Source organism: Protopterus annectens, chromosome 4.part1 (genome assembly GCF_019279795.1).
Source record: "Protopterus annectens isolate FY-2018-M chromosome 4.part1, PAN1.0, whole genome shotgun sequence".
NCBI lineage: Eukaryota > Metazoa > Chordata > Ceratodontiformes > Protopteridae > Protopterus > Protopterus annectens.
In genome coordinates, this window is record NC_056734.1 from 679,864,877 (window position 1) to 679,881,853 (window position 16,977).

Consider the following 16,977-nt stretch of genomic DNA (forward strand, 5'->3'; position numbering starts at 1 on the left):
TACACACACACACACACACACACACACATGAACATGAAGTCTTTCATTGCTCTGAGCTTTTCTGTTTTTGTTGTGTCGTATCTGTAACTCATCCTGTTTTCTTTTTGCACTTCTGTGTTTTCATAGACAAATTACAATTGAGGAAGGAGAGCAGAGAGCTAAAGACCTGAATGTCATGTTCATCGAGACCAGTGCAAAAACAGGATATAACGTCAAACAGGTACTGCAAGTTCTCCTATTGAAATGTACTTTAACGAGTAATAGTATTTGACTGTATATAGAAATATAGAGTTACTAAACATTTTATTTATACTTATGCAAAATTACTTGTATAATGGTGTACACTAATAAAAATTGCCACTCAGAACCCTGATTTGTATATTTGATATTTTTCTTTTTTTAATAGCTTTCTTGTAACAACAAGACTTTTATGAAGAGCCTTATGCTGTGTTTAAGCCACTGAGAATGTGTTCATTAAATTGCCATGGTAACCACTGACTGAGTCTTCATTCACAAAAACAAAAAAAAAATGAGTGTGATTCTTTGCAAAGGCATTTGTCAAAACGTCTCCCCTTTTTTAGAATTTGAGGGCATTTATATGCAAAATCTATCATCATTTGGCAACTAATACCTGCTCTGCCCTCTGTAAAGTATTACGTTTTAGCTTGCAAACTACAGCCAAAAGTCTTTTTAACAGGCATTACTGAGTGATGGCCTACTCATTTGTGAGATATTTGGGTAAAAAACAGTTTTGTATTTCTTAACTGTATGATTATTTCTCCTAGTTCCTCATATTTCTTATTTTTTTAAATAATACCATGCATAGATTTTGGTAGAAAAGGTTCCACAATGCAGTGCTTTACAAACAGCTCCTGGACAAGACTGTCTATAGTACAGCAGTGTATTAAAACTGTATGAACATACAAGATGCTAGCAGAAAATAAATAATCCCCTTTCCCTGTACTATCTCCCAAAAATGTTGCAACTAGGCTTTTGTTACCCAACCCCTTCTTCATCATTTTTTTCTGTCTGTGATAAATAGTCAGCTCCTCTGTACATCTACAGTCGACAGTCCCCTCGATAATAATGTTTCAGGGCCTCACAACTTATTTAATGCTGCAGCATTTCCAAGCTTTAGCTATAGCTGCTATTTTTATATTTTTTTATTTTATTTTAACATCTGGTTACTGGGAAAGTCCGATTTGGAATGTTGCCAATTTTCAGCGGAGGCCCGGGATGAAATGTTCCAGATGCATGTCTTTGTAATGTGGGAGGATACCCACACGAACACAGGGAGGACATGCAAACTCAGCACAGAAGGCACCCCAGCTGAGAATCGAACCGGAGAACCTCTTGCTATGAGGCAACAATGTAACCGCTGCACCGCTGCGAAGTCCGGTGTTATGCTTCTGCATTCTAACAAGCTTCTACTGCAGTTCTGCGCTCTACAGGGACACATTGCATCCATTCACATCACTACCGAATTGTCTTTTCCTTCTCTATACCGCTGTATATATTTCCACTGCTTTGAACCTTTCCTTATAATAAAATGCTCAAAGTTCCTGCCACCTTATACTTTAGTTTGCCCTGCATTACACACACAACCAGGCCAATGTCTGATTCTCAAAAACTTGATACACTACTGCAAATTAGGTATTAGGTGTGGCCTGTGACAGATGAGACTGGCATCTGCATCTCTAAAGTGCAGTCCCTGAAATGCATTCAGCCATTCATTTGTCCTTTTCTACTACATTTTACATTATGTGACATGATTCTGAATAAACAGTGGTCAAAATTAATGGCTGTTTTTCTTCCTCAGGTCTGCCTTACAGGTACTCCTCCTACTATATTTATGTTGTTCATTCATTATCTTTATGCCACTAAAACTCACCTCTGCCTGTCTACCCCCAAGCTGCACAGGGTCGCACGGGGAGGTGGGGTTTGGATCCCATCCATGACCCTGCCAAGTCTTAGTTGCATTGGTAACCAAACCAATCACATACTGTAGTTTCAGTGTGATGTTTGACACAAGTATGCTAACTATCTTCATTACTGACTGCTGAGGCATTGCACTTATCCAAGACTTACAGCTCAGCATTTACCTCTTTACTGCGCTGTCTATCTCCTACTAGGTAACATTCATTTTTTTTTCATTTAATTTGCTGAATGGGTACACCAACTGGGCATGAGTGCCTTATCAGAGGAGAACCAAGATCCATGTCTAGTTAATTGACTCCCTCAGAGTCATACAGTAGGCAAATGGAGATGTAAAAAAATCAAACACTATACCCTGGACTAAACTAGTCTAGTCCCTGTATACTTAAAGAATGTTCATCCTAGCCCATTTTTCCCACCAACTGCATGTTGGGCACAGTGTTAGAGAACTTGCTAAAGCAGAAATAAGAGACAGCCACATATGTCCTTTGTTATACTAGGCAATGACTCTCTCGGAAAACTGAACTAGGCAAACTTGACAAGATGCCTGCTGTGTGAATTTCTGCTGCTTTAGCTTCTACATTCGAGACCTTCACTACATCTCCAACAGAATTCTGTTGCAGAAAGTTCCTTAGACTAATAGAAGGCAGCTAGTCAGTAACTACCCATCTTCTGTCTTGACCATCTCTTGTAACCCTGTTCTCCTACTCTACCTACCATTCTTATGGAACTGTTTCACTCTCCAAGAACAGGTTATACTTTTTTTTAGTAGTTCATGAGGTATTCTACCATCATGTTTATATCACAGCTTGCCCTAGTCTGCCAGATACATTACCTACCTTTTTCAGGTTAGTACTTTACTCCTACTTAGACCTAAATTACGTTCTCCCCCGTTTTTATCAGCTCAGACTTTCTCCCTAATAACTCTCACTACATCAGTTTGTATCCATGCTGCATGTTTTCTTTAACATATTTTCTTTTTATTTTAACATTTGTATTCCACTCCCCGGATGTCTCCTTTTTCAAGGCACTCCCACAGAACATCCATAAAGTTAGTCATTCTGTTGCTGTATTATTATATTCTAATGTCTCTTCACAGATCAACTTCAAATGGTCATGAACTCCACTGTGGTAGAGATATGTTTCTTTTTGGATTCTTTACCAGTGCATCTTACCTATCCACATTGGTAAAGATCAGATTAAAAGTAATGAGTTTCCTTGTTAGCATTTTCTTCACAGATTCAGCTTCTTCCAGAAAGTCTATCATCTCCTTCTCTACCCTTTCACAAAATCTGGATTCCTTAATACATGAGTAGATAGCTCATGCAGAGGGTCATACATCTAATACATATGACCACCATCACATTTCTTGGTAATTGTTGAAAAGTTGACATTCCCATAATTCTGGTAGTACCCATCATTGCTCATCCTTTCATTTTGTCTCTGGGTTTGTCAGCACCCATTTTTCCTTTTATTATATCAATCCATTTACTGCAGCAACTTAGCTGAGGTTCACAATGCCCAAATTTAAAGCCAACAAATTCATCAATTCCTTTTCAACTTCATCTCCCCCTGTTGCATATATTAACCTTTCTCAGACATATGCCAGCGTCACCACCTTCCCCCTTGTAGTAATTCTTGGTCTTTACTAGGTAATTGAATGTCCCTCTCTCAACCCTCTGAGTGGAATGCTTCCTATTCTGACTGATATGTCATTGCCACCATCTGTGAATATCACAGCTGATTTGCTTTGCTCTTGGGTTTCTGGAAATGCACACTACCTTTTAATGTGCCTTCCCTACTTGTACACCCTGGTGTGTGTGTGTGTGTGTGTGTGTGTGTGTGTGTGTGTGTGTGTGTGTGTGTGTGTGTGTGTGTGTGTGTGTGTGTGTTTAAAGCTTATAGCCACTATTAACATTGCAATTGCCCCTGATTTTATTCACAATGAAACCCTTCACAGCTCCTTACCAGCAGTAGGAATGTAACCCCTCAAATGATGGAACTTGACCTCCTTGGAATACTAAGGTTAGCTGCTACTACAACTAAAGATTAAGGAGTGATGGTTCCAAGGTGTGTAGGTAAATACATCAAAATAAATGTCCTCAGATGCCAAAAAGTTCAAAACAGCATCCACAAAAAGTTGAAAAAAAACCAAGTGTATTGCAACAGTCATAATAAAGCCCTGTTCTACATACAAATCAGTACTTATCAATCATCGTGGACTCACTGCATTGTTCAGTAAGAAAAAAGTATGCCTTTGAGGTTCTTCCCCAAACAGACAATGATTATCCTATTGTAGCAGAACAAACTGCAGAAACTGAGTCACCAACCCATCCAAAGTACTTATTATCTTATTGGCAGGTAGTTTATAATGTTTAAAGCTGTGAACATTTTCCCATTGAGTCAACAAACAATATCATCTCAACGAAAAAGAAAACCTTTCCATGGTGGCAGGCTGTGACACTTTATACCCTACGTTCCTTAAATTACACACTCTGCTCTATTTTATCATTTGCCTAGTGAAATTATGATCAAATTATATTCTGTCAAACCTCCAAAGCTGGGTCAACATCCATTTTTTTAATAACCACTTTTTGAGTTGAATTACTATTCTGGATCACCCCAACACTGTATATGGAAATGAAAAATGAAACCAGTGCTTTCACAATATGAATATTATTCATCATGTTCATCAGACATCCATATCAAAATCTTATTGTTAATAGACATGTTCAATCATTAAACCCTCTCTGAAACTCCCATAGCATGCAGCTGTTTTTCCTTGAGATTTCTCTTCCATCTTGACCAAGTTTTATTTTTTTTTTGTCGTGGCAAAATGAATATGATGATAACGGCATTCCATTCATTTAATCTCTTCAGAAAGCCAGATACCTTAGTTGTGACTTTCTCAGCCCTAATAAAGTAATTTCAAGTGAGTACTCCTGGGCTGATCCAACATCATTATATGTAAGATGCTCCTGATTTCTTTATCCCAGCTTACTCATGCAGTCATGTGGTCAACTGAATCGTCCAAACCTATGATCACTTCATTGCCTCTTGCAAGTATTTTGTCTCTTTCTTCTTTCAAAAGCTCACATAAAACAACCATTCTACTGTTTATACCAATTTCGATATATTGAATTATAAACCTCCAAATAAAGGAGAAAAAACCAGCGAAAATGTCCACAGTAAACTAAAAACAACACTGAGCCATGCCAGTAGCAGTCCCCTTGTAGTTTAATCGTAGTTTAAAAACATAAATGCTCCACAAATTAGTATATTTTCATAAACACACTTCTTCAGATGCAAAACCAGAAGTCTAAATAACAAGCTGTCTGATCTGGAGGCACTCCTGCATTCAGGAGGCATCCATATATGTGTGATCACTGAAACACAGTTTAAATGCCCAGAATTAACTCCCTCCATACCTGGGTTTAGTGCCTAAAATGCCATCAGGCCCAGTGGCAACTGTGGTAGTTTGTCCATGTTTGTCAGATATCATATTACCTCTAGACAAATTTCCAGGGACCCACATACATAACTTATTAAACCCCAAATCACATTAAATAAAATCAACCATCAGTTTAATGCCTGTTACAGGACACCTTACATGAGCCAAAATTTCATATGATGTTCCTAAATATCATGGACGAACACCCCATAAATAAGAAATCCACCATTCTGAAAGATTTAAACTACATATCAATTGGCCGGAGTATCATTACCTCCAGCATTGGATATGCACGTACATTTTTAGATCTAGTAAATAACAACTCAGTGAACCAGATTGTTACTAGCCAACTAGAGGACAAAATAGTCTTCACCTGGTACTTAAAGACACTGCCCCATCAAGCACAACTCTGCTACGAACTCTCTCTCCAATAAAGTCAGCCTATTAGCTCGTTCTAAACTCTCTGAAGCCAATATTATCAGAATTTAAAGACTTCAAGCACACAAATCTCCACACATTCTTTGATGAGTTATTGAAATTCACACATAACAAGATCACCCAGTCTTTGTCACAAAGACATTGTATAGCCACATAAATAAATGTATAGGATTGTCAGTCCCATCTAGATCCAAACACAATGAGAAATTTGATAACAAACCACCCTGGCAGTCCACATACATAAAAGCAATTTACAATAAAAGGAAAAACACTCAAGAGTATAAACCAGATCTAAAAACCCCCCTCCCAAATCAAAGAAAATATTAGGAATTTGACTAAGAACTTAGACTATTAGATCTTCTAAGGCAACTCATGAGCTCAGGTAGACATCTGAAGTCAAGACAATTACAAATCCTTTAGTAATGTTAGGAATCTAAGAAATAACACTCAGCAATATACAAAACTCATATTAAATGGCAAAATCTACTTGGATGCAGCGGACTTTTCCAATATACTAGCAAACATACTTTGTGTAAATTTTACTTCTGAGATGAATATCCAAAGCCCTAAAATCCATGTATCTCTCAACCTTCCTATTATCACTAAAGAACATGTACTGAATATGCTGTCTATGACTAATAACACTTCCTCCATGGAACCAGGTAACATACCAGACTGTTTGCAAAATGGTACTAAACATCCCTTGCTGGAACCCCTCTGTAGGCTCTTTAACCTGAGCCTGCTTACAGGCTCAAACCCAGAAGTACAGTGCCCAACACTGGTGATGCTACTCCACAAAGGAGGCCCTCCTAACAGCCTTGGAGACTGTAGGCCATTCATCCTGGCAAGTCTCATTTGTAAAGCCATGGAACACATTAAAACATATATGATTTACGTAGACATTAAGACTCTCATCAGATTAGATCCACAGAAATGTGGTTTTTGTAACAGGTAGATTCCAATACACCTGGTACATTTCTTCAAAAAAGTAGCACAAGTTGTTGACAGTCATCACACTGTGCACACAGTCAACTCTGATTTGGCCAAGGCATTTGACATTATTCTCCATGCTAGTACAGTTAATAAACTAAATGCATTACAAATAGACATCTGTCTGGTAAGATGGACAACAAATTGAGTAAAATACAGAACCCACACAGTGTGAGTGGCAGGGGTAATATCAGAGAACATGAAAGAGACCATTAGTGTCCTGCAGGACTCTGTTCTATGACCCCTTTTGTTTAGTGTTGCCTTCTCTGTCCTACAGACTGAAAACCAAATCTGTAGGTAACTGCATACTAGATGTCAATTCTCTTTTTGACACAGAAGTGCTCCAGCAGGAACTTACACTTATAAATGCCAAGTGTATTGAAAAAATGGGCATAAATTAGATGCCAGAAAATTATACATTGTCACATTTGACAGACAAACCATCCCCCAACAATATACAATTGACAGTACTCTACATCAAAATGAAAATGTAGTTAGAGACCTGAGAATATGAGTTGATAATTCCCTCTCCTTTGAATGCCATGTAGCAGTAGTTATCAGAAAATACATGGTATATCTGTTTACCTTGGGATTATCATGCAGATTTAAAGGTGTTATTGTCTGCTTGTATTCAGCACTGATCAGACCCATTGTAGACTACAATGCTCCCTTTGAAATGTACCTCAACGGGCATATCAAACAGTTGAAAAGACCCCATAGGTTCTTAATAAAGAGGATCGCAAGTTTAAAATCCCTAAACTGCCGGAAAAGACTAGAAACACTGCCCTCTTTTCTATGTTTTATAGATTCCTCACATGAGACCTGTGCTTTGCCTTCCAAGCAATTAGGGACCTAGAATTCCATAATGTCTAGTGCCTTCATAAATAAAATAGTTCCAAAAATACCAGAACAGTCAGTCTAAATAAAGTGGAGAGACATATTTGTTACTCAGTGTCTCCCTCACCTCTGGAATAGACTCCCCCTTGAAGATAAAGCAGTGGGATACACTATCTTCCTTCAAACTGCACCTGGATAATTGGATGTTTAGTCATAAATTCACCACAGGCTTGAATGGCCTAGCCCTTCATGAGTGGTGAAGTACAGTCTGTGGTTGAAACTGGCAAGTTGTGGTGACTGCAAGACTCAGTGACCTTGAACTTCCTATGATTGTTATGTTTCTGCACCTTTCTTCGCATCAGCTACCTGACTGCTCAGCTTTGGCTGTTCATTCTGAATTGGTCACAATGCATGCTGAGCCACACATTATTCCTTCTGTCCTTCAAGCAGACGTGTAGCTAGGATGAGGAGAAGGGGACAGTCACCTTGTGTACAAGATGGTAGTAGCATGATCTGCAGACTCATATTTTTTTAATTTTTTGCTCATTGCTCATTACACAAAGGAAGAAAGAAAGAGAGCCATATTGGAAACAGGCTTTTTTGGGGGTTCTCAACCCAAGGTTTAGGGGTACTAGATTAGGGAACAACACCCAGTGCCAAATGAGACAGCTATAACTCTGCCTTCAGGAGGTTTGATTTAGAAATCCAACAAATTAACCATCCTCTGATTTTTTCTACTCTCTTGGAATTCCACCTCTGAATTATTCTACTCTCTTGGAATTCCATCATTTCTACTGGACTGTCCTTCACACTCAACTGTATGATTTTGCAAGTAATAGTCTTTTGATTTAAACTCCCCTTTGTGAAGCTGGTATAGTGCTACCAGAGTGGTATGGCAGACCCTTATCTTTCAACCTGTTAAAACACGGAGACTTCAGCATTGTTTGTCAGACAGTCAGAAATGGAACTTCCTATTTTTGCACCATATATGGCTGAAATGTGCTTTCAAACAAATGTGTCCTTCCTTCCTTTGTTTTTAGAATGTATAAATCCTTAATAAATATATACATACTGCATTTTGGTTAGGTTCTACACTAAAATCTCAACAAATTCTAGTAATGACATGATCATTAAAGAGTAAGGAGAGTGATGAACAATTTCAACTTTTGCCAGTGTTTATAGGATCATATCATCATGGGACCATAGGAAAGTACTAGGCTATCAACCCGGAGGTCATTTTAAGCCTAGCCATTTCATCCCAGTGTAATACCATAGAAATGCTAGTCAATAGACAAGGTTGCATTTAGTTATGACTACCCATGTTCAGGAGGGTTGTGGGCTGTATCCAAGGTAAGAATTTATGGTGCCCCATCTACTCATCCAGGTTCCTCTTGAACAGTGTCATAGAGGTGCTCTAATTGGTAGCCTGTTCCAAAGACATGGCAGTCACTGGGAGATAAATCTGTCCCTCCAGCATGCCCTATTTAAGTCTCAGCCCATATTTAGGTCCCTGGAATCGGTAGCCCTAGTCCCATTTAACTTACGGATATGCAGCAAGTTCATTAGGTTTGAGTCTTGGATTGCTCTGTAGGCCAAGCATAAGTATCCCCTAAGAAGTCTATATGATACATAGTATAGTGACAGGGACTTTACTCGGACTGTGTAAGGCACATGCTGGAGTCCGGTGATCTTCTTTTATTAGAAAGCTCTGAGGTTTCTCTAATTGCTGTAGGTGCTTAGTACAGTACATGTCAAATGAGGTGTTATACTCAATTATGGGCCAGATAAGTGCTGAGTATAGGGGGGATTATAACTTATTTTGCTCTTGAGGTGAATCCTTTACTAATCAAGTGTGCTATGTAGAAAGCTTTCCTTACTAGCGTAGACACGTGATGGTCGAAGTTAAGGTCACACTTAACTTGTGATCCCAGATCCCTTACCACTTCATGGGTAATTAGGGTATGGTTGTTGATTTAGATAGTGTGAGGGGACATTGTATACACCAGTTGTTGGTCTGCATGAGACCATCCTGGAGTATACTGACATAATTTGGGGATTCAATGATTGCACCTAGTTTGCAGTCATCTGCAAACTTGGTCAGCTACAACCCCTTAGTTTTGATCTGAACTTCTAAGAAGTATATACCAAACAGTGGGGGGCCCAGCACTGACCCCTGTGGCACCCCACTGGTAACAGGTCTGCTGGTTCATGTGGAGACACCCACTTTGATAGTATATGTCTGCCTTGTGAGCCAGTCGGCAACCCCTCTTACAACAAAGGGGTTTACATTCAGTTTGCTAAGTTTATCAGTAATGCCTGAATGTGGGATTGTGTCGAAAGCCATTGCCAGATTGAGTATGCTGTCTGCATAGCTTTGCCCTCGTCAATGGCTTTGGTCACATTTTCAAAAAAATCCACCAGATTTCTCAGGCATAATCCGCTCTTCATGAAGCCAAATTGGGTAGGATCCAGGGTTTAGAGATCACCTATGTCTTTATTTTTGAGGTCCATTGTGATACGTTCCATGGCCTTACAGATGAGACTAGTCAGGCTTATGGGTCTGTAATTCCCTGGGTCTGTTGCTGTGGAGGGGGAATAACTGTTCCTGTTCTCCATTCCACAGGAACAAAGCCTATGGTTAGGCTATGATTGAAAAGGATACTTAGTGGTGATGCTAGTTCATATTTTAGCCTGTTTATAAGACAGCCTGGAATGTCATCTGGTCCCATAGAGGCTGTCTTTTTTGCCTTGAACAAGGCTTTGAGGACCTGCTCTTTAGATATGTAGGGTGGGAGGGAAGTTTGGCAGAAGGTTTGTTCTAAGTTAGGAGGGGGATAATGGAGTGAAATTTTCACCAAACCTATCCACTACCAGGTTTGCTATCTCTGTGGGGTCAGTGTGTGTGTGATACAATTAGCCACTAGTTCTGCACATTTAGGTTACATACATAGCTATAAAAGGCCATATGGTTATCCTTTTCTGTACTTTCTAAGTTTCTCTCAAAGGAGACCTTGGAGGATTTGACAAATTGTCTTATTTGTCTGTTGAGGCTGAGGAGAGTGCTTTTCCATTGTTGGGGCCTTGCCTTTGTTTTCTTGGACAGCAACTTTTTGCATTTATTGTAAAGTTTGTTGATGCTGGATGTCCACCATGGCAGCTTGTTTTTACTTGGGGCTCTGGCTTTGATTCTTTCTGGTAAGACTAAGTTTATACACTTATGCAAGTAATTGTATAGGGCTTTAGTGTAAGCTTTGGCGTAGTTATCACATCCAGCTTGGGGTGGGGCTTGGACTGCATTTTTACCTTCATCAAGGAGAATACCTGTCAACCTCTTAGATTGGATAAAGCCATAAATAATGCGGGAACAAAGGCACAAAAATAGCGACACTTTTTAAATATTGTTCTTACAAACTTAGACAGTAGATAGAGTAACAGGTTTTGCATTAGCATAAATTTTCTGAAGGGTATGAAGTCTGAAACTAAACTTTCCATAATTAGTTTCTGACTTCAAACCTCAATGATTTACCAATGATTTGCCAGAAAAAAAACACAATTTTATGAGAAACAGACCAAAAATATGAGGCAAAAATCTGGACATTCTGTGAAAATCTGTACCTTGGTGAAGTCTTTTAGTCTGATTTCACCCTTTGTGAGTTTTGGTTTTAGTGCCAACATGAAGGTAACTGATTTGTGGTCAGTTTTAACTAACAAGGGTCCGACAGTCGTAGAAGTGCATCCATTTTGACATATTGGTGAGGACCAGATCCAGAATGTTTGTACCTCTTGTCTGAGCATGAACAATTTGTTCCAGGGTATTTGAATTAACAAAGTCTAGGAACTTTTGTACTAGCAAGTTAGGGCTAGCTTGGGTTTCCCAGTTGATGGTGGGATAACTGAAATCCCCCATAACCAGTATGTTCAGTAATATTTGTATTGTCTCCAGTTTTGTCAAGTAGGCTTCATGGGCATTGTGAGCAAAGGCAGGGGATGTATAACTGACTGTGACTTGAATAGGGGCCTTATCCAGTATAACCTGGACCTGGAGTAACTCCATGGAGTTGTCCAGTCTGTCTAAATGGGAGGAAAATTTATCTCTAATATAGATTGAAACACCACCTCCTTTGGTTTTCACACATTCATTTTGCGGTCTAAAGGTGTTGAAGGCATTGTAGCCTTGCAAAGCAGGGGTAATTTCTGAGGCCTTGAACCAGGTTTCTTTGACTGATGTGATCTACATCTTCTAGTGATAGAAGTGTTTTTAAGGAGTGTAGTTTTTGGTTTAAGCTCCTAGCATTTAGCAACATGACCCTTATTTTGTTTTGATTAATTTCACGTCAGTAATGTTGTTTTTAAGACCTTGCCTAAAAAAGGCACTATGAGAAGGCAAGAGTCTTTGCCAGTGTCCGAAAACCTAGAGGTATCAGGTGCAAACTGCCTCTGACACAGCAGCAAGGTTTGTTGACAATGGCTTTCTAGGCTGTCAGGAACTGGATCCCCTTTGAATGACATCAAAAACTGAGCCAATTATTGAAATAAATCATTTTTTGTTTATAATACGGCAACAGTCTAGGTGAGGGTAGTATGCTGCTCAAGGCTAGGGACATACCTGCCTGGGACACTTACTCAGAGAGCTCAACCAGGTATATCTTCATATAGTCCATTGAGGTACATCTCAGGTCATTCATGCCAACATGAACTATGACAGAGTCTAATTGTACTTGTTGCTGAGAGACCTGAGTGCACACGTGATCTGATGAATCCTGGCACCAGACAAGCAGCTGACCATGATTTTCTCCTTGTCCAGCCTGGTGAGTGGGACATCAGTGTGTCTCACTATTGAGTCTCCAATGACAAGAAAATGTTTTTTCAGTGTTATGCCTTATGGGCTTAGTGGGTGAGACACTGGTGTTGTTATGTGTCATGGATGCTGTGGGGACTGTGTTAGTTGTAGCAGTCTTGTGTTTTGGAGGTCTCTGGTGTTTCAGTAAGTTTTTTCAGAGAACCTTCGCATATGTGGATTTATGTGTTTGATGCATATTATGTGTATGAGTAGTGGTACTATGAGCATATGTATTGGTGGGCGAGTTGACAACCTTCTCTGTGTTACTGTTTTGAGTGAGAGAGAACATAGAGTCTAGATTCTTGGTGTAAATATATGTCTCACACTCTGTACTAGAATGTGTATTAGTGGAGGGTTGTCCATGTACATGAGGCAATTGCTGCAATGCCTCAAGAGACGTAAGTCAACAAGGTCGGTGGGAGAAACAAGGGTAGTCCAACTGTCCATAATGTTAGGTAGATGACTGTTGTTACTACGGGTGGCTATTCAGAATCAATCACAGAGGAGCTCAGTGGATGAATATTTTTGTCTGGCTTTTAGGGAAAATTTGTTGAATTGAACTGTCCAGCTTTGCTACACAACTGCACAGCAGTGTGATGTGCTGCACTGCACGCAAACAAGCAGAAACCTGCTCAAATGTAGGGCCTAAATACCAGAATCTAAGAACTTGAAAAAAACGTTAAACATTTTCAAAAATACCAATGAGGGTGCTTATTCCAAGCAAGAGACCAGCCTCCCTTTTCCAGACAGGTCCCAATCAGCAAAATTCTCTCACAAAGGTGCAGATAGGCTCCTTCCAATCCAAGATGGCCTAGAAAATGTGCTCAGAACAAACAAACCAATACAAACAGTTCAAGAAGCAGCCAACCTATGTCTGGACTATGCTACAGCTATTAGCTACCCTAGTTTCAGTAGGAAAACACTAGAGAATGTTTAAAACAGCAGAACAATAGTGGTGAAAAACTAAAAACATGTTTAAAACAGCAGAACATCAGTAAAGAGGATCTAAAGAATGTTTTAAACTGTTAATATATTAGTTATTTAACCACTGTGTGGTGAGAAAACCAGAACAACCAGAACAGATATCTTAATAACAGTGACAAATACCAGTAAATACTTAAACTGTGAAAACAACAATATAATTCAATTTATCAGGCACAGTAAAGCAGACAGTTGCAGTTCAACAGTGTAGTTTAGTACACAGTAAATAAATACAGTATAAAGGTAGGAATCAGGCAATAAAAAAGTGCAGTAAATAGTATAAATAAGCAAAAAAAAAAAAAACAGGCAACTTATGTTTTTGGAAACTCAGAAGCCTCTAGTTGTCTGGTATCTCAGCTCAGATTTGTGGCTGGTAGCCTACCTCAGTTCAGTCCACTGCTCAGATGCAGGGCCTAAATACCAGAAGCTAAGAACTTGGAATTAAAATTAAAAATATTCAAAAGGACCAATGAAGATGCTTATTCCAAGCCCTAGACCAGTCTCCCTTTAACAGCCAGGCCCCAATCAGCACAATTCTCTCACAAAGGTACAGATAGGCCCCTTCCAATCCAAGATGGCAATCCAAGATGGCCTGGAAAATGTGCTCAGAACAAACAAACCACTACAAACAGTTGCAGAAGCTGGAAACCTGTACCCGGACTATGCTACAGCTACTAGCTACTCTAGTTTCAGTAGGAGAATACTAGAGAATGTTTAAAGCAGAAAAATAGTAGTGAAAAACTAAAAAAAAAACAAAAAAAACATTTAAAACAGCAGAAAATCAGCAAGAAAGCTCTAAAGAATGTTTTAAACAGTTAACAGATCAGTTATATAACCATTGCTTGGTGGGAAAACAGAACAAGTAGAAGGAATAGCTTAAAACATTGGAAAATATCAGTAAATACTTAAACAGTAAAACTTACAAAAAAATTTGTAAACAGTGAAAACAGCAATAAAATTTGATTTAACAGGCACCAGTAAAGCCAAGAATTACAGTACAACAGTGTAGTTTAGAACACAGTAAATACAGTATAAAAGTAGCTGGCAGGCAATAAAAAGTGCAGTAAATAGTATAAATAAGCAAATAACGTATGGCTTTTTTGAAGCTTAAAAACCTCTGGTCATCTTGTATCTCAGCTGAGAGTTGTGGCTGGTACCCACCTCAGTTTGGCTTTGTACAAACAAACAGAAATCTACTCAAATGCAGGGCCTAAATACTAGAAGCTAAGAACTTGGAAAAAAAATGTTTAAAAAATTCAAAAGGACCAGTGAGGATGCTTATTCCAAGGCCCAGACCAGTCTCCCTTTACCAGACAGGTCCCAATCAGCACAATTCTCTCACAAAGGTGCAGATTGCCCCCTTCCAATCAAAGATGGCCTGAAAAACATGCTCAGAACAAACAAACCAATACAAACAGATCCAGAAGCAGCAAGCCTGTATCTGGATTATGCAACAGCTACTAGCTACCCTAGTTGCAGTGGGAAAACACTAGAGAATGTTTAAAACAGCAGAAAATTAACAATGAGACACTAAAAAACATCTAAAACAGCAGAAAATCAGCAAGGAGGCTCTAAAGAATGTTTTAAACAGTTAACAGATCAGTTATTTAGCTACTGTGTGGCAGAAAAACCAGAACAAGAACAGATAGCTTAAAAACATTGAAAAATAACAGTAAATGCTTAACAAACATTGAAACTAGCAAAAAAAGATTTGTAAAAAGTGAAAACAGCAATAAAAGTCAATTTAATAGCAGAGTAAAGCAGAAAATTGCAGTACAACAGTGTAGTTTTGTACACAGTAAATAAATGCAGTGTAAAGTAGGTGGCAGGCAATAAAAAGTGCAGTAAGTAATATAAATAAACCAAAAACAGGAAACGTATGTTTTTTGGAAGCTCAGAAGCCTCTAGTCAACTGGTATCTCAGCTCAGATTTGTGGCTTGTAGCCCACCTCAGTTCAGCTTGGTACAAACAAGCAGCAGTTCAGCTCGGTACAAACAAGCTCTTCCAAAATCAGAGCAGTGTGTATCCAGCAATCTGTTCATTTCTAAAAGTCATGTCTAGTCACTTCAGGAAGGTTACTGTGCCACTTTATGCCTCTTTGATATGAATCATTATTGCAGTGTTGCATTCTGTTTGAAGTTAGGGAGTGTGGTCTTATGTTAAGTGGCTGGCTGCCAGGTCAGAGAATACCAGATAGCTGTCTACAGTAGTTGGTGAAATGGCGTGCATCTGCTGATGGGGCCTAGTAGCAGTTATTGAATATACTAACCATAAAAAAGACTTCTTGACACACTATGTTCCCCTTTCCAAAGGTGCCTGGTGGTCATCTTGAGTCTCTCCTTTGTATAATGAGTGGAGACTCCTAAACCTCACCAACAGCTGCATATAATTCTGCTAACCATTACAGCTCCCTTGTTTTTGCTACACCAGCAGCTGTCAACCTGCCTTGTGTCAAAGTCACAGGACAACATTCTGTAGACGTAGACAGCAGTCACCTGTTGAAATGCCTTCATATAGGAAAATCATATGCCTGGAAAGCTTCAGCCATTTAGAAAGAGGGTAAATTGTCAAAATATGTTTCTTATAGGTTTCTGTCTTGTCTGTAGGGTAATGTATCTCATACTGTTCTTGGGGAGCCAACATCAGATTTGAGAAACTAATACTAAAAATAAAAATAATAAAACAATAAGACAGAGAATAGGAAACATTGCACCACCATACTCATGTGTGATAAGTCTGTCTCTTCTCCCACCCCTAACCCTAATGCTATATATTACATTACTAAAAACCCCTTTTCCTAACAGTGCCACCACTAATCAAGACAAAAGGACATAGAACATCCACAACACCAGACAGACATAACACTAAATGTATACACTTACCTAACCCTAACAATAAATAAATAAATAATAAATAAAATATGTAAATAAATAAATAATCCATGAATACTCACATAGAATGTATCTAGTGACTTTGACAAATTGCAGGTCCACAAGTGCTGGTGTAGCAAAGACAAGGAAGCTGCAACTGTCAGCTGAATGATATGAAGCTGATGTTGGGGTTCAGGAGTCACCTGTAATGCGGTCTTGCACATTTTCACATCTATCACTTTTTCTGTCAAACATTAATTTTCCTGCACACACCAAAGTATCTACACTGTATAAAGACTGAATTCAATCAAACATATGTCACACAATTCTGCTGTCACTCATTTGTGATGTTGCTCAATTTTTGTCACTCATTTGTGTGTCGCTCATTATGTATATGGTTGTCTATCATGTCTATCACAAGGTTGAAGCCAACAATACTGAAATGCATAATCACTGTAACATAATATAGAAGACCAAAATGCTGAAGACAACAATGTTAAACTTCTGGACTTGCCTCCCCTGCAGGACCCATGTTAGTACCTGTTCCTGGGTTTACACTGGTAGGGATATTCATAGGTTCATAGGTTTGTAGGTAAACAACCATTAGGGCCTTTATAAGCCTAGTTGTTCAACC

The 16,977-nt window shown here is 38.9% G+C and overlaps 1 protein-coding gene across 2 annotated transcripts in view; it reads left to right on the top strand.

Annotated features, from left to right (window-relative positions):
- RAB6B (RAB6B, member RAS oncogene family) overlaps positions 1-16,977 on the top strand; it is a 1,686,561-nt gene that overhangs the window by 1,235,120 nt on the left and 434,464 nt on the right. For both annotated transcript variants that reach the window (XM_044070456.1, XM_044070457.1), the window contains exon 6: positions 127-220. In XM_044070456.1, coding sequence (XP_043926391.1) covers positions 127-220 — 94 coding nt within the window. The remainder of the gene's footprint in view (positions 1-126; positions 221-16,977) is intronic.